At 64.5% G+C, this 26,405-nt stretch overlaps 2 protein-coding genes across 12 annotated transcripts in view; one reads left to right on the top strand and one right to left on the bottom strand.

Annotated features, from left to right (window-relative positions):
- Positions 1–473: 473 nt before the first annotated feature.
- Positions 474–5,680, top strand: PIMREG (PICALM interacting mitotic regulator). Of its 4 annotated transcripts, XM_077893147.1 has the most exons (6): positions 474–550; positions 867–1,183; positions 2,694–2,983; positions 3,382–3,477; positions 3,772–3,819; positions 3,931–5,680. In XM_077893147.1, exons 2-5 carry the CDS (start codon positions 902–904, stop codon positions 3,803–3,805), a joined length of 702 nt encoding a protein of 233 aa, XP_077749273.1. In that variant the 5' UTR covers positions 474–550; positions 867–901; the 3' UTR covers positions 3,806–3,819; positions 3,931–5,680. The 4 variants fall into 4 exon arrangements, with proteins under 4 accessions (XP_077749273.1, XP_077749271.1, XP_077749270.1 ...); XM_077893145.1 differs by lacking the exon at positions 474–550 and having other exon boundaries at positions 655–1,183; positions 3,907–5,680; XM_077893144.1 differs by lacking the exon at positions 474–550 and having other exon boundaries at positions 656–1,183.
- The window catches only part of PITPNM3 (PITPNM family member 3), a 60,959-nt gene continuing 39,504 nt past the window's right edge, over positions 4,951–26,405 (bottom strand). For 4 of the 8 annotated variants that reach the window (XM_077893136.1, XM_077893138.1, XM_077893134.1 and 1 more), the window contains 16 exons: positions 25,982–26,217; positions 23,814–24,003; positions 23,417–23,524; positions 23,217–23,339; positions 22,712–22,893; positions 20,420–20,592; positions 19,327–19,497; positions 17,957–18,151; positions 17,448–17,596; positions 16,511–16,627; positions 14,788–14,904; positions 14,460–14,608; positions 14,045–14,209; positions 11,493–11,676; positions 9,817–9,945; positions 4,951–8,726 (listed from right to left, as the gene is read on the bottom strand). In XM_077893136.1, the coding sequence (XP_077749262.1) occupies positions 8,424–8,726; positions 9,817–9,945; positions 11,493–11,676; positions 14,045–14,209; positions 14,460–14,608; positions 14,788–14,904; positions 16,511–16,627; positions 17,448–17,596; positions 17,957–18,151; positions 19,327–19,497; positions 20,420–20,592; positions 22,712–22,893; positions 23,217–23,339; positions 23,417–23,524; positions 23,814–24,003; positions 25,982–26,217 (2,691 nt within the window). In that variant the 3' untranslated portion in view covers positions 4,951–8,423. The remainder of the gene's footprint in view (positions 8,727–9,816; positions 9,946–11,492; positions 11,677–14,044; positions 14,210–14,459; positions 14,609–14,787; positions 14,905–16,510; positions 16,628–17,447; positions 17,597–17,956; positions 18,152–19,326; positions 19,498–20,419; positions 20,593–22,711; positions 22,894–23,216; positions 23,340–23,416; positions 23,525–23,813; positions 24,004–25,981; positions 26,218–26,405) is intronic. The other 4 variants (XM_077893140.1, XM_077893139.1, XM_077893135.1 and 1 more) reach the window with 3 other exon arrangements.

The following is a 26,405-nucleotide window of genomic DNA, read 5'->3' on the forward strand; positions in this document are numbered from 1 at the left end:
AGGGGACAGAGAGACGAAGGGGGAAGGGGGGCGCTGGCGGAGACACCCCCCAGAGGTCAGCAGCCTGGAAGCAGGGGCTGGGGGGGCTGCCCTGAGGTCGCGGGAAAGAGGGAGGGCAGGGAGCGGAGCTTGCTGGGATGCTGCTTGTCTGGGGGGCTGCACTGGAGGCCAGGGGTGAGGGGGTGCCGCGGCCTGTCCCGCCCTCCCGAACCTTCCAGGCTCCCGAGTGCAAGTGGTGCGTCTGGGGACCCGAGCCAGGCTCGCAGACTCCGCTCCGCGGCGCGGCAACCCCGAGGAGACGCCCTCTCCGGGCGGGGCGCGTGACCCCCGAGCCCACCCGGCGGGGCGGCCGGGGCAGGAATGGGGCAGCCAACCAATGGGAGGCCGGCGTTCCCGGCCGCGCGCGCGGGGGCCAATCGGAGCCCGGGCTGAGGGGCCGCGGCCAATCAGCTGCGAGGACGGTCCCGGGGGCGGCTCCGCGCGGAGTTTCAAACCCGCCGGGTGGGCGCGGAGCCGGTGCGGGCGTGCGGCAGGCGCGGCGGGCCCCTGGGTCAGTGCGGCCCTTCGGCCTCGGTCCCCACGGGCCTGGCCGGGGCGGGGGGCTGGGTCAGGGCGGGCGCGCAGGTGGGTGGGGGCGTCTGGGGACTGCGAGATGCAAATGGATGGCGGGGTCCGGGCAGGGGCGCGAAAGCGCGGCGGAGGGAGCCCTAGCCCGGAAGGCCCGGCCTGCTGTCCACCCTCCGCCTCTCCCAGGAGAGTGACCCCTCTTCCAGGAAGCACCCCAGGGACCCCCGCGCCCGCCCGAGCAGCCTGTGCGCACTGGGGCCCGGGATGCCCTGCTGACCTGCCTTTGGCCTCCTCCCCAGCATCTGGTGGGCCGAACAGACGCTGGACCAGGCCGATGGCTTCCAAGTGGCCAGGCGTGGGGGCCTCCGGGCGGCAGGACCGAGAGCAGCTGCAGGAGCCCGAGGTGGTGCTGCGCGCCCCTGGCCATCCAGACATCTCCTGCGGGGCCCTGGGCTCCCTGTGCAGACAGTTCCAGAGGAGGCTGCCCCTGCGAGCTGTCAGCCTCAACCTGGGGGCGGGGCCCTCCTGGAAACGCCTGGAAAGCCCCGAGCCAGGGCAGCAGGGCCTCCAGGCGGCGGCTCGCTCTGCTAAGAACGCACTGGGTGCTGTGTCCCAGGTAATGTGGGTGATGCGAACTGTCCCTTCACCCAGGGCCTCCCGGGTGCCAGACGGCCGGTGCCTGCGAGGGCCCCGGAGGAGGCCACCGGGAGGTGGGGGTCGGGCTTTGTGGTTGCACCCCAGTGCTGGCTTTGCCTGGGCTCAACTAGCAGTGGTCTGAGTGAATGGAAACGCTGCCGTAGAGGAACCAGGGCCCCACCGTGCAAGGTGACCAACCTGCGTAGTAACAGGGTGGCACACCAGGGCATGACAGGGAAGTGGGGTTTCCTGAGGGGGCCACCACGGAATCACCTGCAGAGGGGCAGTGAAATAGTGTGAGTCCACATCCAGGGAGGAAGGAGGCACAGAAGAGAAATCTGGGTGTGGCCAGAGGGCAGAGAGAGAGGAGGGGAGGGCAGGGGTCCCCAGGAGGGGAGGGCAGGGGTTCCTGGGGAGGGGGAGGGCAGAGGTCCTGGGGAGGGGGAAGGCAGGGGTGGGTCCCCCATGAGGGAGAAGGCAGGGGTCCCTGGGAGGGGAGGGCAGGGGTCCCAAGGCTGGAGGTGTTTAGACTCTCCCAAGAGTCAATGGGGAGGATTTCAACAGCATTAGAATTGGGCCCGATTAGCAGGACCCGCCATTCAGCTGGTTGGTAGGGGTGCAGGGGCCTGGGGGTCTGGCCTCACAGGGGCTCCAAAGGCAGGTCTGCAGGGATTTGTGTGACACACATGGCATGAAGATGTCACATGTAGATGTGAGGTACCCGTGGGCTCTTCAGGTGAACAGGTGTTCCAGCCCGAAAATGGGAGATGGTGTCACCTAGAAAGGACAGACCCCAAGGAGACAATGGAGGGAGTATCCCCTTGGGGTCTGATTGGGGATTGGAAATCACAGGCGAGAACCTGCGGACAGACCCTCTGCTGGGAGGTCTCTGAGCCAAGCCCCAGTGCTCATCCCTCCCTGGGAAGATGGTTTTCCTCCTGGGGCCCGGGGCCATGGAATGAGAGGGTCTGACATGGCCATGCCACTCACCACATGCAACTCAGGTCTCGTTCTAACCCCTGGACACCGGCCTCCAGGGCAGACGCTCTGGGCCAGAAGAGCCTCACAGCCCCCCAGGTGGGTACGGGAGACCCAAGAGCTGGGGCTTGCTCCCCGGGGCAGTGGGGGCCCCAGAGGGGTTCCCAGCCCCTTAGGCAAAACCTGCACCTGCATGGACAGTGAATGCACATGTGAGGGCGGAGGCAGGTCTTGGAGGCCAGGCCAGGCATGTGGGCCTGCTGTGCGTGCCACAGTCGTCAATGGGTCATCACGGGTTGTCACAGGTCCCGGAAGAGGGTTTGGACGTGGCCAAGGCTTTCGTTCCCTGGGTGGCTCCGAGCAGGCTCCTACAGCGGCCTGTTTCCCGTGGACTCATCCACACCCATCCTCACCACCCCCAGGCTCGGAGCTGTGGGTGTCTGCAGCCCAGAGACTCCGGGGTAGCTCACCCCTGCTTTGTCTCTGCTCACCTTTCCCTGCATCTGTCACAGAGGATCCAGGAGTCCTGCCAAAGCGGCACCAGGTGGCTGGTGGAGACCCAGGTGAAGGCCAGGAGGCGGAGAGGGCCACAGAAGGGCAGCAGCCCCCCAGCGCACAGCCTGAGCCAGAAGGGCAGCCGGCTGCCTGGCACCGTCCCCGCCTACTTGAGCCTGGGCCCCTGGGAGGACTGCCACCGGCCCTCTGCCCACGGGGGCCCACGTGCCTACCCAGGACGGCGGTTCAGGAGGGACGCTGCCCTCCGGAGCCCCTACTCATCGACGGAGCCCCTGTGCTCCCCCAGGTAGGAGGACAGTGTTCTGCCGCGGCTAGTGGGGGTGCCCAGGCAGCGGGGGGGTGTCCCCAGGGCCTTAGTTCCCTGTGTGTCAAAGACGTGCGCTGGGCTCTGACGGGGCCACAGCCACCCCCGACCACCCTTAGCCCAAAAGCACGTTCTAAAGCCACCTGGGGGCTGAGGCTCCTATTCCAAGGGGGCAGCAGGGCTCCCCGCTGCCCTGCAAGGTTACCTGCCCTTGACCTTATGGGCCTCGAGCCCTCTGTTTGCAGGTGCTCCAGGGCGTGGGCAGGTCGCTTCCTGGGGGGAGGGGGTGGGGTTGGCAAACTGTTCCCAGGGTATCTCCCCACTCTGTGCCACCAAGGGGCCTGGGTACCAGTCTTGGGGGTGGCTTTTCCTCCTTCCAGCGAGTCTGACAGTGACCTAGAGCCCGTGGGAGCAGGACTTCAGCACCTCCGGAAGCTGTCCCAAGAGCTGGACGAGGCCATTGTGGCTGCAGAGGGGTGAGCTGGCATTTTCAGGCAGGCCTCTGACCCCTGTTCTGTGACCCCAGGCTGTGTGACCTCAGCCCGACCCCTCGCTGAGCCTCACCCACTCCTCTGAGACCTCCGGGGATCAAATCAAAAGTTTCATTGTGCGTGGCTGTCTGGGTGCAGTGGACGCTGCCCATTCAGACAGTGGGCACCACGGGCCCCCGGGCAGCCAGCTGGCTCTGAGCACGTGGCGGGAGGCTCCCTCCTGGCCTATAGCACCAATGGCACCTGACCTGTACCCCCTCCCCCGGCCCCCGTCTCTAGCAGTGACATGACCGTGTCTCTCATCCGTGACTGAGGACGTGCCTTCAGGTAACACCCTCCTCCCAGGCATCTTTCCTGGTTCCTCCCCCTCCCCCCCCCACGCACAAACACCTGCACAAACACTTGCACAAACAGTATCTTTTTCGGAAAACCCTGCAGAGTTGATGGGCCCTGCAGAGCAGGAAGTGTGCAAGACTCCCTGCCTGCCCGGAGCCAGAGCCGCTGACCTCACCGACCGTGTCCCCAGCCCGGCCCAGCAGGCCCCCGAGGAGCAGGAGCCACCTTCCAACTCCCCGTTCCCGGGGTGGCAGGCGGGGCTCGGGGGGAGACGATGGTGCCCCCGCCTCCCCTGTCTGGAGCACAGCGGCAGGCACGCAGGGAGCTCTGGATGGCATGGAGCCCGCCACACTCGGCCACCATGCCCTCGTACTAGGATCTGTGTGTCCCCACGCGCTCCCAGGGAGGGCTCGGGGGGTGTGGGCTGCTCAGGGGCTCTGTTCCTGCCCCAGCCACTCCTGGACCTGCTCGTGGCCTCCCGTGACCTGCTCGTACCACCTGTGACCTGCCCATGACCACACGTGACCACTCATGACCTGCCGGTGACTGCCCGCCAGCCTAAGTCACATGGAGGGAGATGCGGGGATGCTCGGTCACACTCCTCCCCATGAGGCTCGGAAATGCATCATCCCACACACACGTCAACTGTGGCTGCATCACAGAGCTCTGGCACCCAAAGGTCCTGGAAACTCTGAGCTGTGTTCCCAGGAGGGGAGCTGCCCGGGCCCTGGGGACCCCAGCTGCCATCCCTGCAGCCCCCACCAGAGCCCTGGGGGCCCCTCCAGCCCATGGATCCCCGTCTGTGCTTAGCTCAGGGCACTGGTGGGTGCGGGGAGGGGCAACCCTGCTCTCAGCCATCTCTGCCCTCGGTAAATTATTTAAGGCATCTGCTTTGTCATTTTATTACAAACACCCTGGTGTGTGACTTCTTCCCCGGATAACGCTGCTCTTTTGTAATAAAGACTCAGCTTCTGCATGTGACACCTGCTCTGTCTGCCCCTCCTCACTCACCCCCACACGCAGGGCTCCATCCACGTGGCCGGGCCCCTGGCTCAGGGTGGGGACCCCCTAGCAACGACGATGACAGGTTTCTCCACGTGGCCCAGAACCAAGCACGTGCCCTTTAAAGGCAAAGAAGGTTTTTATTTCAGTGACAACATTCGAGAGTAAAAACCAGCTCACGTCAAAAACAAGACCGGGTGTAAAAATCTCCGAATGCCATTAATGCCGTGTGTGCATCTTGTTAGAAATCTGGTATTTTACAATTTCTTTTTCTAACGGATGTTTGTACAAGGCAGCCATGAGGAAGAGGAGAAACCGTCTTGGAGCACAGGACCGTCCACCACGGGTAACACTGAGTCACACGGAGGAACCATCGGACAACGGATGAGACCAGACAGGCTGCCACCATGGAGCGAACAGAGAAGCACAGTGGGGTTCCGGGGGGAGGGGCGGCCCCCCCACAGTGAGCCACCTCCCATCCTGCCCCTCCCTGACGTCACCCACCACCGGTCCACTGCAGTGAGGGTGGGGTCAGCCTGTTTCCTCCTGGCCATCCCAGGGCCTGCATTTACCCTAGCTGTGATTTTTAAGGAAAATCCCCCCCACCCCACCCCCCACCCTGCGCCAAGCCCAGAGGTCAGGGGAAGGGGGAGGGGTTGTGTCTTTTGGCTGAGCCAGAGAAAACAGGTTTGCAGAGCACTTGGCACCCAAACCCCCGGGAATGGGCGAGGACGTTGGTTATTTAAGGCGGGGTCAGGCCGCGGGGCTCCTCCGCTGTCAGGGTGCCCCCTCCAGGCCCGGTGGCACCTGGGCTGGGTGGGGAGTGTCCGTGCTGAACCCGCACCACCTGCTTTCTCTGAAAAATTGGCGCCACGTTTTGCCTGGAGGACACATGGGGGGGTGGGTTGTACTCAATCTGGGCTCCAAGGTCATTAGGATAGAGCTTGAGGGCCACGAGTTGCAGCTCCCCACCCTTTCAGAGAGCCAACCCCCCACCACCACCACCTCTGGAGCCGCCCCACGCCCAGGCATCCCCACACACGGAGAGATTCTATTTTCCTAAATGTGTTTTGTGGAGCCGAAGGGAGTGCAAATCCTCAGAGGAGGCACCCTGACCACCACCCCGCCCGCCAGGGTGCGTGCAGAGGAGGCAGCAGGCAGGCCCTCCCACAGGAACAGCCCCCCCCCCCCCACGTCGGGAAGAACAAACATGCCACATGGGAACAAGGAGCTTTGGTCAGGCAGGAAGACAGGTTCCAGGGCCCGGGAGCCGGCAGACGGGAATAGGACAGGGCCTCTAGGACATGGCCACACCGGGTCACGGGGCAGGGCAGGGAACAGCAGCAGCACCCCCCCCCCCTTTGTTTCTCTCCTATGGAAGTAGACGGATGAAAGTGAACAAACCACTGGTGCAGGGAGTGCGCATGGGTCGCGGAGTTGCCGTGGGAGCAGCCACGCTGGCACCCCCATGGGGTTGCTGGTGGCCCCTGGGTACCACGTCCCTCCAGCAGCCAGGCAGGCGTGAGTCCTGCAAGCAGGGAACTCCAGGAAGGACAGGGGCAGCCACCCCAGCTCTAGACCGCAGGCCATGGGACCCAGACAGACGGAACCGGCTCGTGGGCTGCAGCCTCCCTGGGGGGCCTGGCATTCTCCGTCCTCCCTCCCAGCCTGGCGTCGCGGGGCAGAGGAAGCCTAACTCAGGAAGAAGCAACATCTCCTGAGGACTTTACCACCCAGGCCAACATCGGCAGCTTCACCCAGGGACGGGGTGCAGCATCAGGATCAGGGCAAGGACCGCCCGCACTCCACCCAGGGCGGACGTGGGAACAGGTGGGAAGGGTGAGGGTAGAAGTGGCTGCACCTGGGGAGCGGGCGCCTCGAGAGCCCCCGGGGTGGCTGTGGAAGGGACAGCCACGCACCCAGCTGCCAGGCGCAGGGCCACAGATGAAGCTGCTCAGGCTCAGGCGCTAACGGCCTAGAGAAGACGTGTGGTGTGGTAGTGGGGCGGTGGCGGGAGCTGGACCCCTTCGGCCCGCAGGGCACCCACCTGCCGGGCAATTCACAGGGTGTTCCGGCTGCTCCCACCAGCAGCCGCCGCCGTCGGGGAGCACACAGGCCACTCGGGAGCTGCAAGAGGTAGACACTGGGCGGAAGCGACACGGGGCCCACGGGGATGCCGGCTGTGGATGCGGACGGGTGTCTTGGGCTCTGGGGCAGCCCCACCGGACGGACGACAGACATAGGCCTGGAGGAGGAGGCGCTGCACCCGCTCGGGGATGGCCCGAGGGGCCCAGAGCAGGGGCTGCTGGGCACACAGGGCCTCTGCAGCAGGACAGCATGGGCAGGCTCTGAGCCCCCTCCGCAACCCCGGGAGCCAGGCCCTGCCAACACAGGGGCCTCGCCAGGGTGAGCGTAGGGCACCACACCAAGCCCAGGAGCAGCGGGATGGAAGGGAGTACAACAGTTTGAGCCAAAATCACACGAAGGCCCCAGCGTGCTGGCATCTCTGTGGCCCCAGGAACCAACAGGGGGAAGCCAGTGTGAGCAGAGCTGGGGAGGCTGAGCCCGGTCGCAGCCCTCTGGGGCCCTGTCCCCCTTCCAGGGACATGTGGTGGGGGCATCAGTGCAAGTACACGGGCTGTCCGCCTCCCTCCCCCTGAGTCCCCAGGGCCCCTCTTGCAGGCTGCGTGCAAGGTTGTGCACTGACTGAGGGCCTCCGAGGCCGCAAACACTCGGGGAGCTCAGCTGCAAGGTTGCCTGGAGTCACAAATCCATACCAGCCTCGTGGGGGGACCCGTCCAGTTCTGAACAGGAGGCAGGGCCCAGGGAGGGCCAGGGTAGTCTCCCAGCTGGGCCGGACCCCAGGGCTGCAGCCTCATGGGGAAGATGCCAGGCAGGGACCACCCCCACCCCCGGCCCTGGGAATAGGAACCACTGTCCTCACAGGCCGCTGCGGGAAAATGGTGACAACACCAAGGGTGACATGGGGGCAATGGACAGCTGCAGGAGGACAGACCCTCAGCACCAGACCCCACCCCCCCAGCCTCGGATGGACACCGCAAATGCAGGAGGACCCTGGGGATATCCTCTCATGCCCACAAAGTGGCTCCTCGGCCACGGGAAATTGGGGTCCAGGATGAGGAGCACCCCTCGTCCTTCCCTCAGCCCACCGGGAGGCTGCACCTGCCAGCGGCCGATGGCCCCTGGTCTGGGGGCTTCTCCCTCCAGGGCCCACCTGGCACCTCTGAAGCCTCGGGACCTGCAGGATGGTCGACTTGGTCAAGCCCTCCTGCCACGGGCAGCCCAGCCCCCAGGGTCACACACACACCGGCCCTGACAGGGGCTTGTGGCCACGGGCGCCGCACAGGGAGGCAGCCGCGGCTGCGCACAGACCCTGGGGTCCCGCCCCTACCCCTCAGCCGGGGGAGCCCCGCGCCCCACACGCGGCAGGGTTGCTCCCCGCCTCGGGTGGACACTTCTGGACAGACACGGGAGGGAAAAAGCAGGAAAAGGCCTGTCTCAGGGAACAGCTGCCCCTCCCGGCCTGCAGGCAGCTGGCAGGGCACCCCCCTGCTCCACGCACAGCCCTGCCTTCAGGGCACCGACTGGAACTTGGGGGGCCCGCGTGCCCAGCTGAGCGCACCCAGGGGCCGCTCGTGGTCCTTGTCAGACTCCGGCTGGCTCTGCGCCCGCTCGGGCTTGGGGTTGGCGGGCGGGTCTGGCTGCTGCACGGACATGGTCCTGCGCAGGTGGTTGCGCTTCCGCAGGAACTCTGGCTGAGCGTGGAGGCCGAAGCTGCCCTTGCGCAGGACCATGCGCGGGTTGTTCTTCTTGGGGCGTGCGCGGTGGCCGGCCTCCAGCACCGCCAGGTGCGCGGCGTAGCCCTCGCTCAGGAACTGTGGAGGGGACAGGCGTCAGGTTGGCGGGGGCCCGTCCTGCTGCCCACCATGCCCTGACCCTGCGTGCCCTAAGCGGGGCCCTCTGGCTCTGCCCTGGAGCCCCGGGGAGACGGGGAGCTCACTACCTCTTGCACTTCCCTGCCCGGCTTTGAACATCTGAGCACTTGCGATTGGACCTGTGGGGCGAGCCCCCCATGCTGCCCACTTGCCACCAAAACCGCAAACGCAAGATTGGCCATTGCCCGGCCCCTGCCCCACAGAACTGCATCAATCCTGCCCCCATGCTGCCCTCCCGCTGCGACCTCAGACCCCTGCTCCTCAGAGAGTGGGCAGGGGGCCAGCACAGCAGAACCTGGACCCCAGTAGGGAAACTCTGCTCCCACCCGGGGGCACCTCTCCTGACCTGGCCCCCACCCGGGGGTCTCCATCCCTGACCCAGTTCCCACTCAGGATCACCTCCATCCCTAATATGTCTCCTACCCCAGGGCACCTGCATCCCTGACCCGGCCCCCCACCCAGGAGTCTCCTCCACCTCCGACCCAGCCCTCACCCAGGGGTCTCTTCCATCCCTGACCTGGCTCCCACCCAGGGTCTCCTCCACCCCTGACCCGGCTCCCACCTGGGGTCTCCTCCATCCCTGACCCAGCCTCCACCCGGGGTCACCACCATCCCTGACCCGGCCCCCACCCCAGGGCACCTCCATCCCTGACTCGGCCCCCACCCAGGGGTCTCTTTCATCCCCGACCCGGTTCCCACTTGGAGTCTCCTCCATCCCCGACCCGGCTCCCACCCCAGGGCACCTCCATCCCTGACCCAGGACCCATCCCAGGGCCTTCATCAATGACCTACACCTGCTCTAAGTCCCTGTCCTTCCTTAGGCCTCTGTCTGCCAACATCTCCCTCCACCCACTGGCCCCAGTGACGTGACCTCTGAGTCCAGCAGGGTCTCCCCTGTGCCCAGCACAGGGCCTGGGCCAGGGCAGGACACCAGCCCTTGAGGACTGACAGAAGGAAAACAAAAGAACACACCATGGATGCCCCCCAACTTCCCCAGCCCACTGCCACCCTCCCGCCCCCCGCCACCCACCTGGCACTGGGTTTGGTACTTCTTGGAGGGCCGGCCCACGATGAAGATCTGGGAGGGCGGCAGCCCCAGCACGCTGTACACAGAGATGTCCTTCGTGGAGCCGTAAGCCGCGCTGATTTTGATGAAGCACTGGAATGCAGAGGGGCTCATGGAGGATGGCCTGGCGCCCCCCGCCAGGCAAGCCCTGGGCCCCTGGGCCCCTGGGCCCTGCAGTGCCCCTCCCACCCCACCCTGCACCCCAGGCCAGTGCCACCGTGGCATCTGCTGACCCTGGGCCAGGACTGGATGCCAGTTCCGTGTGGCCCCCTGCCCCCCTGCAGTCCACGCCACCCCAGGTAGGGGGTGGTCCACACAGCTGCCCACGTGCCTCCCCACCCAGCCACTCCGGCACCCACCCACCTGACACGCTCACCCTGCAATGGCCCATGGCGGCCCCACCAGCGCTGGGAGGACCTCTTGTACCCAGGGGTGACCCATCGACACCCTCGGCCTCCACCCCGACTTCCTGAAGGACAGTGGCCTCCAGACCAAACCCGGGGCTGCCCCTCTGGGATCTGAACAACTGCATCTCCCACACCCTGACACAGCCCTGCCCTTCCCTCACCCGTCCCTCCTGGGCAGGAGCCCCCATACCCCCTGCCCATCCCCATGACCTCCAGCTGAACCCCACTGGACCTTGCCCTTGCTGGGCCTCCCTGCCTCCCCCCACACCCACCGTGGGGACTGGTCTCAAACCCTAAGTAGTCACTTCTGCTGCCCAGCTCCACACTCCTCTGTGGCTCCCCACTACCCTCAGCAGAGTTTACGGTCAGTTTATGGTCAGCCTGGTTTTCAGGGTTTTCAAGGCCTCTCCACTTTCAGAGTCCTGAAGACCCCCAGGCCTCTGCTCCCCCTTGACCTGGGTCTGCGACCCTGTACACGCAGGCCTCTGGGATGCCCGTAGCTCTGGGCACATCCCTGTCCTTTCTCTACCTCGGTGCCTTTGCACACACGGGTTTTTTGTCCACCTGGCACACTCGGGACTCAGCTCCAAAGGCACCTCCTCCTAGGAGCCCTCCATGCCCTCTCTGGGGAAAGCCCCATCTGTCCTCTGGAGTGGGGTGAGCAGATGTGAGGACGGCAGGCTCCACACTAGGTCCCGCACCTGCCGAGCAGCTCTGGGGCAGCTTACACCCACCGTCGCTGCTGCAGAAGCGAAAGGGCACAGCCGGGCTCCCACATAGCTGTGCCTGCAGGCCCCACATCTGCATTTCCCACGATTTCCACGTCATGAAACATGACCCTCCTTGCATCTTCCCCAACCACCTAAAGCCATGAGGACCGTTCCTTGGCCCCGGGGTGGGAGGACACCAGGCAGGGGGCTGCGTCCTGCCCTAGGCCCTCATGGGCGACCCCTGCTCCACATTGGGAGACCCACCCAGGGTCAGCGCTCCAGGAGAACAGCAGGTACTGAACAGAGCGGAGGGGCCACTCGGGCGTCCTTGGGGTGAATCACGAGACCCCAGGGGGAGGAGATAGAGGAGGAAGGTATGAGTGCGAGGTCGCTGGCGAGTCCTGGAGCCTCCGTGCTCCTCCCATCCCTGCTGTCCCCACCATCCCCGCGGGGTGTGGGGCTCCCAGTGAGATGCCCCCGGGTGCAGGGGTGTGGGGGCCCCATGCCTGCGGCAGGCACTCACCTCCTGCACCAGGTTCCGCAGGAAGATGGCCTTCTGCCGCAGCGGGTCGTGCACCAGCCCGTCCGAGAAGAAGATCATGCCCTGTGGGAAGTTGTGCTGCGACAGCCATGACATCACCCGCTGCTTCTGCATGTCTGGCCGCCCCGTGATGTACAGGATCAGGTAGCCCAGGTCCTGCCAGTGCCTACGGGCACATGGGCCACGTGGACGCCATGGTGGGGTTGCCCGGGCCACAACAGCCATCCTCCCTGCAGTCCCCACCCTGCGGCCCCCACCCCTGCAGCCCCCACCCCCACCTGGCAGCCCCTTTCTCCTGCCCTGCAGCCCTCCTGAGGAGCCCCAGGAAGAACCTGCTGGAAGGACTCCAAAGCCACACTCAGAGCCCCTGGAGTCCTGGCCATGTCCCCAGATGTCCCACAGGCAGCACTCACTGTCCCCTCTGCCCATCCCCTCCCCGGGGCCTCCCGTGGCCCTCAGGTTTCCTCGCCTAAGAGAAGCCCTGAGTCCTGCTTCCTGCTCCAGCCCTGAACACCTCTCCCACCAGCAGGATCTGACCCCAACTCCACCTAGGGCGCTCACAGCACCCCGACTCCACTCCACCTGGGCGACCACCCCCCAGGACCCATCTGTATGGAGGGGGCAGAGACGGCTGCAGAGCACTCTCCCCAGGCCTCCGGGACAAACCCCAGACATGCCGGGCAGGACAGCGGGCTGCATGGTGGGCACTGTTTCCACGGCGGCTTCTGTAAACCCCAGAGTGAACCCCACTGCTCTGCCACCTGAAGCCATCCCGGCCCCCTGTGTCCTGAGGGAGGTCTCACAGCCTCTGTGCCCCCCGTACCCCGAGGCCAGCCATGCTCTGCCCTGGGGCATCTGTCCCCCAGCCGCACCCAGCAGCTGAGTGGCCCCCAAGCCCTGTATCCACAGCTGCCAAGCCCCCACAACGGCCTGCATGCCTTCCTCTCTCATTCCCATCCCCCTGGCCTTCAGGGCCCCCTCCTCCAGGAAGCTTTCCTGCTTCCCAAGTAAAATCAGCACTCTCTCTCCTCTCTGCGCTGTCACAGCACATGCTCCTCAGAGACCAGGGGTTTCCAAATCTAGAAGGTGACCCATGAGATTCGAGGAGACTTTGTAATAAAGCACAGGCCCAGGTGTCACCCCTGGGGACTCTGGGGAGCTCTGAGCTGGGTCCCAGGAGTCTGCTTCTGATGAGTAGCGACGTTTACAGAGCATCGGCAGGGCCCAGCAAACACAGGACAGGGCACCACAGCATCCCCTGCCTGGCTATGGGGGCACTGACTCACCGAAGGTGGGACACAGACACCGTAGGAGGAATGAACGCCCCCCGGGGGAGCTGGACATCGTCTAGGGCCTGTTCCTGCAGGGCCGGGGAATCTAGGGGTCCACTGGCCCTGGGGGCCCCACACAGGCTGCTGTGCCCTCCCCACAGTGACCCCTGCTCCTGCTCCATCCTGCTCTCGGATGTGTGGACTCCCGGACATGGCAGTTTCTCCTGCCTGTGACTTGTTTTCCCCACAGTTTCTCCCTCTAGGAGATCTGTCTGCCTCGATGCCCAGCGGGAGCATAGAAGGAGCAGGAAGGAGGGTGGGGTGGAGTCAGGAAGGGATGAGGGAGGTGGGAGGCAGGGAAGGAGGCAGGGAGGGAGAGAGGCAGGGGTGAGGGCAGGGGTGGAGGCAGGGGTGGAGGCAGGGAGGGAAGACTACAGTACCTCTCTTGCTTTTCTATGGGCAAGACCTTCCCGCATCTTTGTCACCAGACACACCCCTGCCCTGCCCTAATCTGGCCCCAGAGTCCAGCTGCCCTGACACTGTCCCTGTCACCTCTGTGTCATCCTTCCCATCCCCCCACCCCTGCATCCTTCCTGTCCCCGTCACCCCTGCATCGTCCTTCCCACCCCCCGTCACCTGTGTCCTCCTTCTGTGCTACCAAGTTCAGTCCTGTATTTTCTTCTTACTTCTCTCTGTTCGCTCATCTTTGTGCAGTGGCGCGGACAAAAAACATCCATCCGTCTGGCCGGCAGAGGCTGTCTCTGGCGCCACCTCTCTCAGGAAGCCCGCTCTACTTTCCCCCACTGGCTATGGCAGCCCCAATCCCCCTAAACTCAGCGCTGTGCACCAGCTGGTCTCAAAACGTGCCCCGCCCCCTGAGCCACCTGTCCCACGTCCACACCTTCCTGGGAATCCGGACGGGTCCTACCGCTGCCTACAACCCACAGAGCGCAGCGCCTAGGCTGGGTGGGAGGGAGGCTCCAGCCTCCATGTGGGGGCCGGGGGATGAGCCCAGCCTGGGAGCAAGAGCCCACGTGAGTATGGGCACCACGGGGCTGTGAGTAACGGGACGGTGAAAACATCCCGGCCCAGCCCCGTCCACCCACAGAGCCACGAGGCTCAGGACAGTCCATCAGTGTGTCCCTGGAGACCTAGGGAGGTCCTGCAGGTACCAGAAGATGTGCGGCCGCTCCTCCCACCCCAGGGACCACTGGCTCCCACCCCGAGATGTGGACATGACTCAGGCACGGAAGGAGCACTCACCGTACCACGTCTACCGCCCCTGGCCGAACCTTGGGGTCACTTCCCATGATGGACACGCTGGCAGCAAAAGACCCGTCAATGCTGAACACCACACACTCCATGCCCCTGGGCAGCACCGTGAGGGAGCTCATTGCAAAGGTCTGGTCACCCCTGAAAGGCACCTGCCTGTGGTCAGCCATGCACCCAAGAGAGGCCAGAGGTCAGCCCGGGCCAAAGGTGAGCCCGCAGCTGGGTTCACAGCTTGCAAAGCCAGGGGCAGCGGGAACATCGGGGTCAGGGCAGGGGGGAGGGGGCAGCAGGGGGGAAGGGTCAGGTATAGGGGAGCAGCCCAGCCATCATCCCCTCTCTGCACAGACAGGTTGGGCCCCGGGAAGGCACCCCGCAGACTCCACATCGGGCCAGCCTGGCGTCTCACCTGACCACCATCTTCACCGGGTAGACGCCAACACCCAGGCGCCGGGGCCGCGGCACGCTGTACGTGATCCGGCCGCTGCTGTTGGTGATCTCCGTGTCCAGGTGTACCCAGCGGCCCGAGGACGGCTCCGCCATCACCAGGATGTCCACCTGCACAAGTGAGGGGGCGGGGATGAGGGCTGCGGGCATGGCCGGGGGACCATGTTGCAAGCTGCCCCCCGCATGCCGCCGCTCAGACCCACCCTGCCCTCAGCTCCCCGAATCCGTGTCATGCGGTGCATGAGGCACCTGCTGCAGGGGCAGCCAGCAGGGACAGCCCGGGCCAATACCTTCTCTCCAGTCAGAGCCACCATGTCGAGGGGCCCATACATGAAGCGCCCCACCAGGACCTGGGGGCCGTCCTCGGCCGCTATCACATCATTGGCCCGGTGGTTCGCAGTCACGTTCTAAAAGGACAGACAGCAGCTCAGCTTTGCTGGGGGCTTGAGCTGGCCTCTTCCTGAAGGTCCTTCAGGCGGCTGGGGAGACACGTCCCGCCGCAACATGCCTTTCTGGGAGATCTAAGCCACAGTCCCATGGAGGCCAGGAGGGGAAGAGACCTGTGGACCCCGACTCTGTCTCCAAGGCCCCCAGGTTCCTGCACACAGAGGAGCGGGCTCATGCAGCTAAATGCACAGAAAGACGCCTGCATTGCCGGGCGCTGGGCTACACGGAGCCTCCCTGCCAGGAGACCCCCAGCCACGCACCCGGGCGGCCAGAACGAGGGGCCAGAGCCCGGGACCCCCGACACACCCCTCCCCACCGCCCACCCAGCTTGGGGGAGGCCGCCTTGGAAGAGCTCCTGGCCCCTCAGGTAAGACGGAGCCCCGCCCCAGCCCCGCCCCTGCCTCCCTGGGTCTGTAACCCTGAGATGGAGAGCAAGAGCAAGGACCGCACAAAGCTCTGCAGCGTCTTCACAGCAGACAACGCGCGGAAACCACATGAATGCCTGGCAGCTGACGAGCGAGTCAATGGGCGGGTCCCTGCAGGACGACCACTCAGCCACCAGGAGGGAAGTACTGCCACCTGCTCCGCTGGGTGGGAACAGATGGCGTGGGAGGAGCCCCACGCTAGGTGACTCGCACCCGCGGCACCCTGGGCAGACGAATCCACAGACAGCCTCACTAGGGGAGGGGGGTGCCGGGGAGGGGGGGAGCCCCGGGTCCCCTCCTGGGGTGGTCACAAACTTCTGAACAGACTACAGTGCTGTTTGCACACGTCCGTGACCCCACGAAACCCACTGTGTTGTACACTTTGACGCAACAAATGTGGTTATAGCTCAGGAAATACCTTTACAAAGGGTGCCTGGGGGGCTCAGGGCATGACCCCGGGGTCCTGGGATCAAGTCCCACATGGGGCTCCCCTGCAGGGAGCCTGCTTCTCCCTCTGCCTGTGTCTCTGCCTCTCTCTGTGTCTCTCATGAATAAATAAATACAATCTTAAAAAAAAAAAAAAACATGTTTACAAAAACAGAATTGATTCAAGGAGTGCAAATCACCTTCTACCCTTTGGGACTAGGGCAGAAGGGAGCCACCAGGGCAGAGGCTGTGTCCCTGAGCCCCTACATGCTCCCAACTCAGCAGAGGACACAGCAGCCACATCCACACTTGATGATGGTTGGCTGAGCAAATAAATGAATTTATGCCTACCAAACTCCTATTTATACCACAATACCTAATGGAGGGGACCCCCGTTCAGGGAAGCTGAGCACAGCCTGCCTGAGAGGCCTTTCTCCATCTGCTTCCTCATCGGTGCCTCCCTCTGTGGCAGCCAGTACCACACCAGGCCATGCTCAGTGGCGGATGAGATGGCAAGCCCCGTGGGCATGGCTGAGTTTCTGACTCATGTCCTCATCTATGGAGGCTGGACATCCAGCAACTCTCCCCCGCAGGCATCTCCCTGCCAGCCCCAGCGCTCTGAACCGTGCCCCAGCCAGCACCCGCTCCTGTCCATGCGCCCCCCGACCCCCAGGCAGCCATATGCCCCCCGAGTGCTGCTCTAGTGAGCACCTACCCGCAGCTTGACCTGGGTCCTCTTACGGAGCCACTTCTCACGGGGGTTGGCGGGGCTCAGTGCTGCAGCATCCAGGCCCACACTCTCCTTGACAGCCACGCTCTCGTAGCGCATCACCTGGGCAACAGGAGTGCTCTGGTCAGTCTGGCCTCGGGACAGGTGGGGTCAGCATCGGGCTGTGCTACAGGATGCACCACAGGCAGAGGACAGCTGCCCACATACGGCACTCAGGGGCCCTGCCTGTCAACAGGGTGCGTGCCACCCATATCTGCCCCAAGCTCCAGACTCCACTCACTTCCTTCCCGGCCCGCGGCAGGCAGCCCACCCTTCCCACATCCAGACCACAGCCCAGCCTGGCCCTGCTCCTCCCCAAACCTAGAAGCTCCCCCTGCAGGGGCGCAGGTGGACAGCAGGACCCACTGGCCTCCTCCATCACAGCCGGTGGCCCCCCAGAGCACCAGCACCCCGCCACCACCCCAAGGTCAGCCTCTCCACGGGCCTCCTGGTCCACCCAACAGCAGACACGGGATTTCCTTCTATTATACAGTCAGCTGACAGCTGTCCCTCGCTCTAGGCCAGCACGCTGCCCACGGGACACCAAACAGGGTCGGTCCCTTGCCTTTAGCTCCCAAGGCTGCACGGAATCCACCCTCCGCCCGCCACCTCCTTCTTTGTGCCCTCCCCAGGTTCCTGCCTCTCTGAGGATACACAGGCCCCCAGGGAACAGGCACTTCTCTATTGTCTCCAGGAGGATGGGTACATCCCCCTCCATCCGCTAGAAGTGGTGCACTGCCAACCAGAAGCCAGTGTACTTCATGAGACCTGCCGCCTGGCCTGGTGACCCCTGATCTGGCTGACCAGCCCAGGATCCAGTGTGGCCTGCAAGGGGGCCCTGTCCCCCACGCGCAAGGATGGGCCCCTGGGAGGGGCACGGTACCTGTCTCAGGATGAAGGCCACCACGTCTGTGGACTCCCAGTAGCTGGCGTGGAAGAGGTGGGGCAGGGCCACAGTGGGGAAGGCCGTGAGGACGTCAGGGCAGTACAGGGCATAGTCGATGCGCTTGGCACCCCACCACCTGGCTGTGACTGTGGGCCCAATACAAGGTGAGGACAGTGTGGCCTGCCTGGGCCACAGCCCTCGGGGCAGCTTGGGGCCCCATCCCACGAACCCCACGGTCAATGTGTCACTCTGGGCCCCAGGAGTGAGGGCCAGCCCCACAGAGATGCCCAGTCCCACCCTGGGGTTGCAGGGACTCCCCATGGGAAGAAGGAACTGTGGGGTTAGGGCTCGGACTAGGGTCAGGATCAGTCTAGGCTGGGCAAGGTCACGGCTCAGCCTGTGGCCAGAGGTCAGGGCTCTTTATCTGTCCCGGCTGCCCTTGGCAGCCACCCAGGGGAAGGTCCCTCTCCCCCCGACCCGGCAGAGCCCCAAGGACCCTCACTCACTGTGGGAGGCGCCCACCGGGGCCAGGCTGTCCGAGGACCCTGAGCTCTCGCTATGGGAGCTGTCCTGGCTCACCCTGCGGCCCGGGCGCTGGGCCCTCAGAACTGGGGGAGACGAGGCGGGGGCGTCGGGAAGCGGTGGGCTGTCCTGTGAGCTGCACCCCAGGAACAGGGAGCCGTGGGCGTGCAGGGCATCGGCTGCGGGGGGCGTCACAGTCAGGGTGGGGCCAAGCGTCCCACAGCTGCCCCGACTGCCCAGCCCCAGCTCCCGGGGCAGCCTGCGCCTCCCACCCTCTGGGACTCCGATGAGGGCATCTCTGGGACACAGCCCCAGAAACATGAGTCACAGGATGACCCAGAACCACGTGGCCTCATACCCAGCTCCTCCCTGAGCCTCGGGGACTGCAGCCGAGCCTGCATGTGAATGGCACTGCAGCCTGGGTGCTCAGGCGTGCTCAGGGGCAGGTGACGCCCTAAGCACAGAGGGACATGGGGTGCGCAGGGGACGTTTCCAAGCCATCTCTGTCTGTGGAAGCTCCGAACCAAGGAGGACTTTGGAAATGAAGTTTTTGTTAAAACTGGGGGGCATGGTTGGTTCTGAGTCCTGCCTGAGCCGCGGGCACAGACCCTGCACCCGGCCTGGCCTGGCTCTCAGCTGGGGTCAGGGGCTGGGCTTCCGGTGACCATCCATGCCTAGCTCACCGCCTGGAGCCCCAGGGGCCACCGGCCCTCCTCCGAGCCCACCTGCACTTGCTCCCCCTGCCCCAATGCCAGGACCCAAGGCCCCCTCCTGCATGTCACCCACCAGGTTGGGATCCTCCCCGCCCTGCCCCTCCTGTGTCAGGTCTAGCAGCCCAAGTGCTGGCCGCAGCCACAGGAATCAGGCAGGGGCCCCCTGCAGAGCAGGTGTGCACACATTTGGGCAGCCCAGAAGCTGAGTGAGGCAGCTGCCCTGCTGTCTTCCAGTCCGTGCAGCTCACAGGCCCCCTCAGCAGGGGCTAGGCCCTCCTTCAGCTATGTAGGGCTGGATGAGGACGGGGGCGTGGGGGCACCTGGTGGGGGCCACTAGGGGGGTTATGGAGGGTGGGGGTACCCAGTGGGGGAGCATCAGGGAGGATGGGGGCACCTGGTGAGGGGCACTGTGGGGGCGGTGGGGGCACCGGCAGGGAGATCATGGGGGCGGGGCACCTGGAGGGGGCATTTTAGGGTGGGGGCACCCCTGTGGAGATCACGGGGGACACCTGGTAGGGACGTCGTGGGGTGGGGGCACCCGGCGGGAGCATCACAGGGGCAGAAACACCGGCAGGAGATCACGGGGTGGGGCACATGGCAGGCCCAGCCCCTGCTCAGTGCACACTCACACCCGAGCCTACCCAGCAGGAGGGACTGTCCATCGCCCAGCGGGAACCTCTGGTAGCGCGGGACGCTGACGGGCGGCACCAGGTGGAACTTGGGTTCCAGCAGGGGCTCGAGCCGCGAGGCCGAGGGGTCCGCGCAGTGGAAGAAGCTGTAGACCTGGCTGCAGGCAGGACGCACCTGGAAGCCTGGGGTAAGGGGACACGGGGGAGCCCCTTGCTTCTTCCCGCCCCCTTGACCCTTGGAGGCCCCTGAGGGCAGCTTTGAGTAGCCCCCCAACCACCTACGCAAGGATCTGGGGGCTCCCTGCCACCGACAGGAGCAAAGTCGAGATGTGGAGTTGGGCATTCAAGGCCTTGCCGATCTGCCCCACCCCAGGCGAGGCACTGTGGGTGCCCGGTACGGAGTTCCCTGCCAGCCGCCGTGCCCCCCTCTGCATCCTTGCCCCTCCTCCCAGTCACACTGCAGCAAATCCGCACAGCTTTCCCCGGCCTGGCTCCTGACCCGCCGGCAGACACATGGGCAGGGCATCAGCTGCAGGGGGCGTCACAGTCAGGGTGGGGCCAAGCGTCTCACAGCTGCCCCGACTGCCCAGCCCGGCCCCCGGGGCAGCCTGCGCCTCCCACCCTCTGGGACTCCGATGAGGGCATCTTTGGGACACAGAGCTCATCACTTGGTCCCCAGGGAGCAGCTCATGCTTGCCTCTCGGGCCTGGGGTTAGGGGTACACGGGGGCGGGGGCAAGGGTTTGGGAACACTTCCCCTCACACCAGCAGGGGTTTGCACTGAGGCCCTCTGTCCACCTGGCTCAGGGGACTGGTCACTCTGCTGTCCAGGGAGCCCTAGGTCTCCGGGGCCACACCAAGGGCAGCCAGGGGCCTCAGCCTCCCCCCTGCACCCCGCTCCAGGCAGAGTTCCCCCTCCCATCCATCCCACGGAGGAGGCATCGGTGAGCACTGACAAGCCCCAGTGGGCCCTGGGGGAGCACAGGCACTCTGTGGACCCTGGAACACGTGGCAGCCTGTCCCTCCACCCCACGCCCCTGGCTGCAGGGCCCGACCCTGTGCCCCAAGGACACGAGGCCTCTCAGGCCCCAGCCCAAGCCACCCACCGTCCAGCCCGGGCAGCACCGTCCTCCGCATGGCCAGGACTAGGCCCAGGGGTGAGCCGAAGAGGAAGAAGTCGGACACGTCGAAGTCCAAGCGACCCAGGCTGACCTCGGGCTGCTGGGACCCCCCGGCCGCAGGAGGCTCGGCCTCGTCCTTCAGCACACCAGAGTGGATGCTGCTCCAGGGAGAAAAGCCGGGAGGGCAGTTAGGGGAGGGCTGCGCACCAGGGTGCACAGGCTGAGTGGGAGGAGCCCAGCCCTCCACGAATGCATCCGCGGGGCTCAGAGGTTGTCGACACCACCTCCACGCTGGCGCTGGCCGCTGAGGTCTGCCAACACTCCCCAGGCCCAGGGTCGGCAGGCCAACACCCCCTCAGCTCTCCCAGAGACAATTCCTGGGCAAACCCACTTGGCCACCATCCAGTAAACCTGCATCTGCTCAGCAGGGCCAAGGACCTAGGGTTACTTGAACACCCCACATGATGGCAGGCCTGCCCCCTGGTGCTGGCTGTGCGGGGGCCACCCCGCGACCTCAGGCCCCATGTCCCTGAGTAGCCCGGCCCCTACACAGACCCACTGCGTGGTGTCAGTTCTCCAGGGACTGGGCCTCTCACTATAATGCATGTTCCCGCAGACAGCGTGGGCTCCCGCCTGCAGCCGGCCCGTGAGCCAGAGCCGCGGGAGAAGAACAGCAACCCCCCAATCTTCTAGCTGGCCCCGAGGCACAGCTTGGGGTGGAACACTGTCCAGAGCGATCCCCTGACTTGTGAATCGATGGAATCCTCCAGGTGGAGGGGAGAGGGGATGTTAGCAATAACGATGGGACTAGCACGGGGCGGGCGGCCTGCCCTCTGGGAGCAAGGTCCAGGCAGTTGGATCTGAAGCCTCGGGCTCCCCACTCTCCCCATGAGGACAGCGCTGGGGTCAACGATACACATGTTGCATACAGTGCGGTCCCTAAACACACGCCAGCTCCTTAACTGCCAGAGAAACAGCCATCTGTCCCTACACCAGAGGGGAAAGCTGGCTGCGTGGAACCAGCCACCCAAAGCCTCGGACATCTTCTCTGAATCTGGGACCTCTCCCTAAAGGATCTTTCAAGAATGAACTAGAAATGTTGCAATTTCACCTTGCAACCCCAACTTGAAACGTGGCCCTCAGGGGCGGGGGATGGGAGGAAGGCTTCCAACAGTCAGGGACATCAACACACAGAGCCTTTGATCCCATGGTTTCCCTTGCGGAAGTGCACCTGAGCAAACCAGCCCTAACACACACAAAGTGTCTCGCGAAGGTGTTCGCCAGAGCACCACCTGTCAGAAAGAACTGGAAAACTCGGAAGAAGTAAGGTATCTATGCACTCAATAAAATATTCCCTATGAAGAACGTTCAGCAAGTATTTGTTATATAGAGATAAAAATCAGATAAAATCACAACATAGGGGCACCTGGGGGGCTCAGCGGTTGAGCGTCTGCCTTTGGCTTATGGCTTGACCCCGGGGTCCTGGGATTGAGTCCTGCATCGGGCCCCCCGCAGGGAGCCTGCTTCTCCCTCTGCCTGTGTCTCTGCCTCTCTCTCTCTCTCTGTGTGTCTCTCATGGATAAATAAGTAAAATCTTCAAAAAAAAAAAAATCACAACATACAGGTTTGTTTTTTTTTTTAAGTAAAACTGTATGCAGACCATGTAAACAATATACACAGAAAGGAAATACTCTGAAGGGCTCGAAGTGGATCTGTTTTGCAGAGCTTGTGATGACCTCATGGTGCGTGTCATCAGGATAAGAGGGGACGTCCCTTCCTGGCTGGGCTTGTACCCGCCTGGATACCCGCATCCAAGATAAACATGCAGATGCCTCATGGAACTCTGTGTAGAAGCTGCCGCGCTGGGGCCTGGGAGCCGGAACACTGGCCCCAGGGCATTGACAGCTGGCCGTGCCCCCCAAGAAACTTCCTGGCCCACCGGGGTTCTCTGAGGCCCCATCTGAGAAATAGTGAGAACACACACCCAGAGTGGCTCCCAAACACACCCATATAGGCTCTTACACCACATTCTCAAAACCGTTGGCAAAGTGGCTGGCAGCATCTGCCCTTTGGCAGGAAGAAGGAGCAGTGAGGCTCAGGGAGGGGGCACCCACCGTCCTGGTGTCTGCCAGTCGGGGCAGAGCAGGGACAGGGGCAAGGTCCTGGCAGAGGCCGAGCACTCCCGTGCTCGTCTACACGTGACCCGCCACAGGCCTCCTGGGGAACCATGAGCTGGGGTCCCCTGGGCCGCGGACACCACGCCAGAGGAGCACTCACCTCGACAGGAAGGCGTGATGCTGGGTGATGGCCTCACAGTCATACGTGGAGGAGTCGCTCTGTTTCCGCGGCAATGGCCTTGGGGGCTCCTCATCCTCTGGTGCACTGGAGACATCAACGCTGCTTTTGCTGAGACGCTTACTGCTGGCCAGACTGCACGCCTCATCCACCGCGACGGTGTCCTTTGGGGTCACACAGAGGACAGGAGGGCAGTGCAGTCACCAGAGGCTCAGGGCCCTACCTCCTCCTCCAGGCCCCATGAACCCTTCTCTCCTGAGATTTGAGGGCAGCACTGGCCCCCAGGAGCACGGCAGCCACATGGCAGAGATGGGGGGATTTCGGGTGCACCCAAAGGTACGTGACCCCAGGGACTCCAGACCAAGTCTTCCCTGAGCCCCATTCTTGTAGGATCATGAAGCAACACTTTAGAAGCCAGCGATCATGGATAAGTGTGAAGCGCTGGCATCCCCTCCCCCGGGGACAGACTCCCCCACCTGGCCCGCACCTGCGTGCTGCTGACGCTCCCTTTCCGGCTGCTGCTGCCTGGGCTGTCCCCTGAGGGCCCCGCGCTGTAGCAGATGGCATCAAAGGCCAGGAGGCCGCCCACACAGTCCCCGATGAGACACACCTGCAGAAGACACGGCTGGGGTGCAAGGCCAGCCCACCAAGGACCCCTCACCCCCACCCAGCCAGGGCACCAGTCACCTGTCCAGGGGACACTGAGGAACCTGTCCCCGTGAGACACAGAGGGAGACCCGATGGGAGACAGGTGCTCGTTCTGCAGCCAGGGTCAGCCGGAGGACAGCAGGCAGGCTAGGGTCAGGGGTCAGGCTAAGGTCGGGGGTCAGAGTCGGACCGGGGTCAGCTGAGGATACACAGCAGGCAGGCTAGGGTCGGGGGTCAGGCTAGGATCAGGGGTCAGATTCGGGCCAGGGTCAGCTGAGGACACACAGCAGGCAGGCTAGGGTCCGGGGTCAGAGTTGGGCCAGCGTCAGCTGAGGACACAACAGCAGGCAGCCTAGGGTCGGAGTCAGGCCAGGGTCGGGGGTCAGACTTAGCCAGGGTCTGGCTAGGTTTGGGCAGGCTGGGGAGGCAGTCCTACCTGCCCACTAAAGCCGATACCATCAGGGGACTTGAGGAACTCTCTGTAGACCTGGTTGGCCCGCTCGATGACAGTAGCGACCGCATCCTGGTAGCGTGGAGACGAGATGGCCAGCAGGGGCAGTGCAGCCAGAGGGACATGGTCCTGGCTGTTGCCGAGGCAGCCTTCATCGTGGCTGTAGGGGTTCAGGCTGCAGACAGGGTCAAGGGAAGCCCAGCGGGCTCAGGCAGGGATCTGGGGCCACACGGGGCAGAGAGCAGAGGCACGAGCTGGCCACGGTTGGGCCCCTGCCTGGGGCTCAGGAGGGGGAGCTGGACAAGAGCCAGAGGAAATGGGGCACAGGCCAGGGGCTAGGGGGCACTGTGCTGACTCCCCTGTGCAACCCTGCCCGCGCCAGCCCGGGATATGGGCTAGGGTCTCCTGGGACAGCTGCCTTCCCCTGCCCTCTCCTGCTGAGACCCCTGGGACACCCGACCTGGTGTGGATCCTGGTGGGGACAGATCAGAGCAGGCTTCCTGGGGGAGGTGGAGTTGGGACTGGGTCTCAAGGAAGGCTTTAGGGGTGCCTGGAAGGAGGAGAGAGCACCTCCCAGGCGTGGGGTCCCTGTGAAGCACCCCTGCCAGGTGATAACGGGGCCGCACACGTGAGCTGTGTCCACCCTTCTCAGGAGAGGGTCTGGAGCCTTCAGGGGCTTGCTGGAAAGGTGTGACCCCCGGACGGATGACACAGCCTCCCCTACAGCATCCTTGCTGCCAGCGGACCATTCAGCCTCCCCAATTCCCCGCTACCCTCCTGCAAGTCCCTCTCTCCAGGGGGCTCAGGACCCTCTAGACCCAGCTCCCAACTCCTGCTCCAGCCTCCCTCCCACCCCGGCCTGCCTCTGTCCAGGGGACGTCAGGCCCTCAGCCCATGGCTCTAGGTCAGGATGAGGGCGCAGCGTGGACCCATGGGGCACCTGACAGACACAGGGCAGGCGCCAGGGCTCAGGCTTCTCCGCACAGGTGGCAGAGCCCTGATGGTGAGCATGGCCGGCCCAGCAGCCCTTCCTCATCTCCACAGAGAACAAATGGGAGGAAACAGGCCTCCACTGCAGCTGTAGAGCGTTTAATTAGCAGAGAACGAGCTCCCTCCCAGTGGGCCAGCAGAGCCGCCTGGTGGGGAGGGACTGGCTCCCCAAGCTCCCCAGAAGTGGCTGGACGATCCATCTTCCTGGGGACCAGGGCCGGGGCCGCTGACTCAGTTCTGGGGTTTGGACGTCTTGGGGGTGAGGACTCTGGCTCCTGGGGTTATTATGGAACAGCTTGGGAACTCCTGACCACAGGGGCGGGACAGAGCCTGCCTCCCCAGTCCTGCAGAGCAGGGCCCGGGGCTGGTATGGACAGGACTCCAGCGTGCCTTCCCTGACTTGGGGCCAAGAATCACACCAGCTGGGGGAGCTACTGACTCATCTTCTCCCTCATCCAGCTGGGAGCCTGACCTGGGACTACAGGGGTCACAGGGCGTTTGCTCCCGGGGCCCCTTCCTGTCTCTCACCAGGAACAGTGAACCCCGTGTGCCCCGCTCCCTCCCCCAGGCTCCAGCAGTTCTGGATATGGAACTAGGGCCCTGTGAGACTACTGTTCAGTCCCCTCCAGCCAGGGTCCCTGCTGGCAGTCGAGACATCCTCTCCCAGCCTGCTGGCCACAGAGAACGCTGTCCCCACCATGAGGACGCAGCCATGCATCACTGCTGACTCCACCTGTGCCAGGAGCTCCAGCCCGCAAGACCCTCAAGAAAACCCCAGCAGGTACTTAGGACACGACAATCCCCACTTTACAGACCAGGAAACCCGGACAGGGCAGTGGTCCCAGCCCTCGCTGGGCATCCACCCTGCCCTGTGCTGCCTGCCAGAGAGCACACATGCTGCTGGGCACCCCGGGGAAACAGCTTAGCCCCTCGAGGCCTCTGCAGCCTCCTCTGGGCCAGGAGGGCCAGCATGGGGAGCATGGAGAGTGGCTCTGCACCATCGAGGGGCCTGTACCGCCCGGCCCCGCACAGGGGGACACACTGCTCTGGACTCTCACTGGCCCCTTCCCACCCTGAAGTCCCAGGGAGGCCCCGGCCAGGGGCACCCACAGCCCACCATCCCCACCAGCCCTAGCCAGCCCAGGTGTGCAGAGGGGACTCACTTAGAGACGAGTGAGAAGGCGTCCGAGCAGACGGCAGGGCAGGGCACAAACTTGACCAGGATGTGGCCCAGGGCTGCTGGGAAGTGGGCCCGCGTGACCTTCTCCAGCACGGAGGTGAAGGTGTGGATGTCGGCTGCCTTGCAGGACGGGTCGCCCACACCCGTGTCCAGGATGTTGCCCCCATGCAGCACCAGCAGGAGGACGTGTGTCTTGCAGGAGCGCTGTGGGCAGCCTTCCTGAGAAGGATATCCGTCGGGATAGAGACCCATGGACAATGGCACACAGCACTCTGGCTGGCGTGTCTCAGCTCCCAGCTGGGGGGCCCCCAGCTCCCAGTGTGGCGGGACCTCGTGTGCATTCAGAGGGAGGCACGCAGGCTGCCAGCAGAGCATGCGCCCTACTGTGGGGGCTAGAAGGGTCCCAA

Source organism: Canis aureus, chromosome 3 (assembly GCF_053574225.1).
Source record: "Canis aureus isolate CA01 chromosome 3, VMU_Caureus_v.1.0, whole genome shotgun sequence".
Taxonomy (NCBI): domain Eukaryota; kingdom Metazoa; phylum Chordata; class Mammalia; order Carnivora; family Canidae; genus Canis; species Canis aureus.

What these genes read in the sequence shown, in the direction of transcription:
- PIMREG (XM_077893145.1), top strand. Translation starts at nt 659, where the DNA reads ATGGATGGCGGGGTCCGGGCAGGGGCGCGAAAGCGCGGCGGAGGGAGC. An exon ending in CACTGGGTGCTGTGTCCCAG is followed by an intron (nt 1,184 to 2,693) that starts GTAATGTGGGTG and finishes CATCTGTCACAG; the next exon opens with AGGATCCAGGAGTCCTGCCA. An exon ending in GAGCCCCTGTGCTCCCCCAG is followed by an intron (nt 2,984 to 3,381) that starts GTAGGAGGACAG and finishes TCCTCCTTCCAG; the next exon opens with CGAGTCTGACAGTGACCTAG.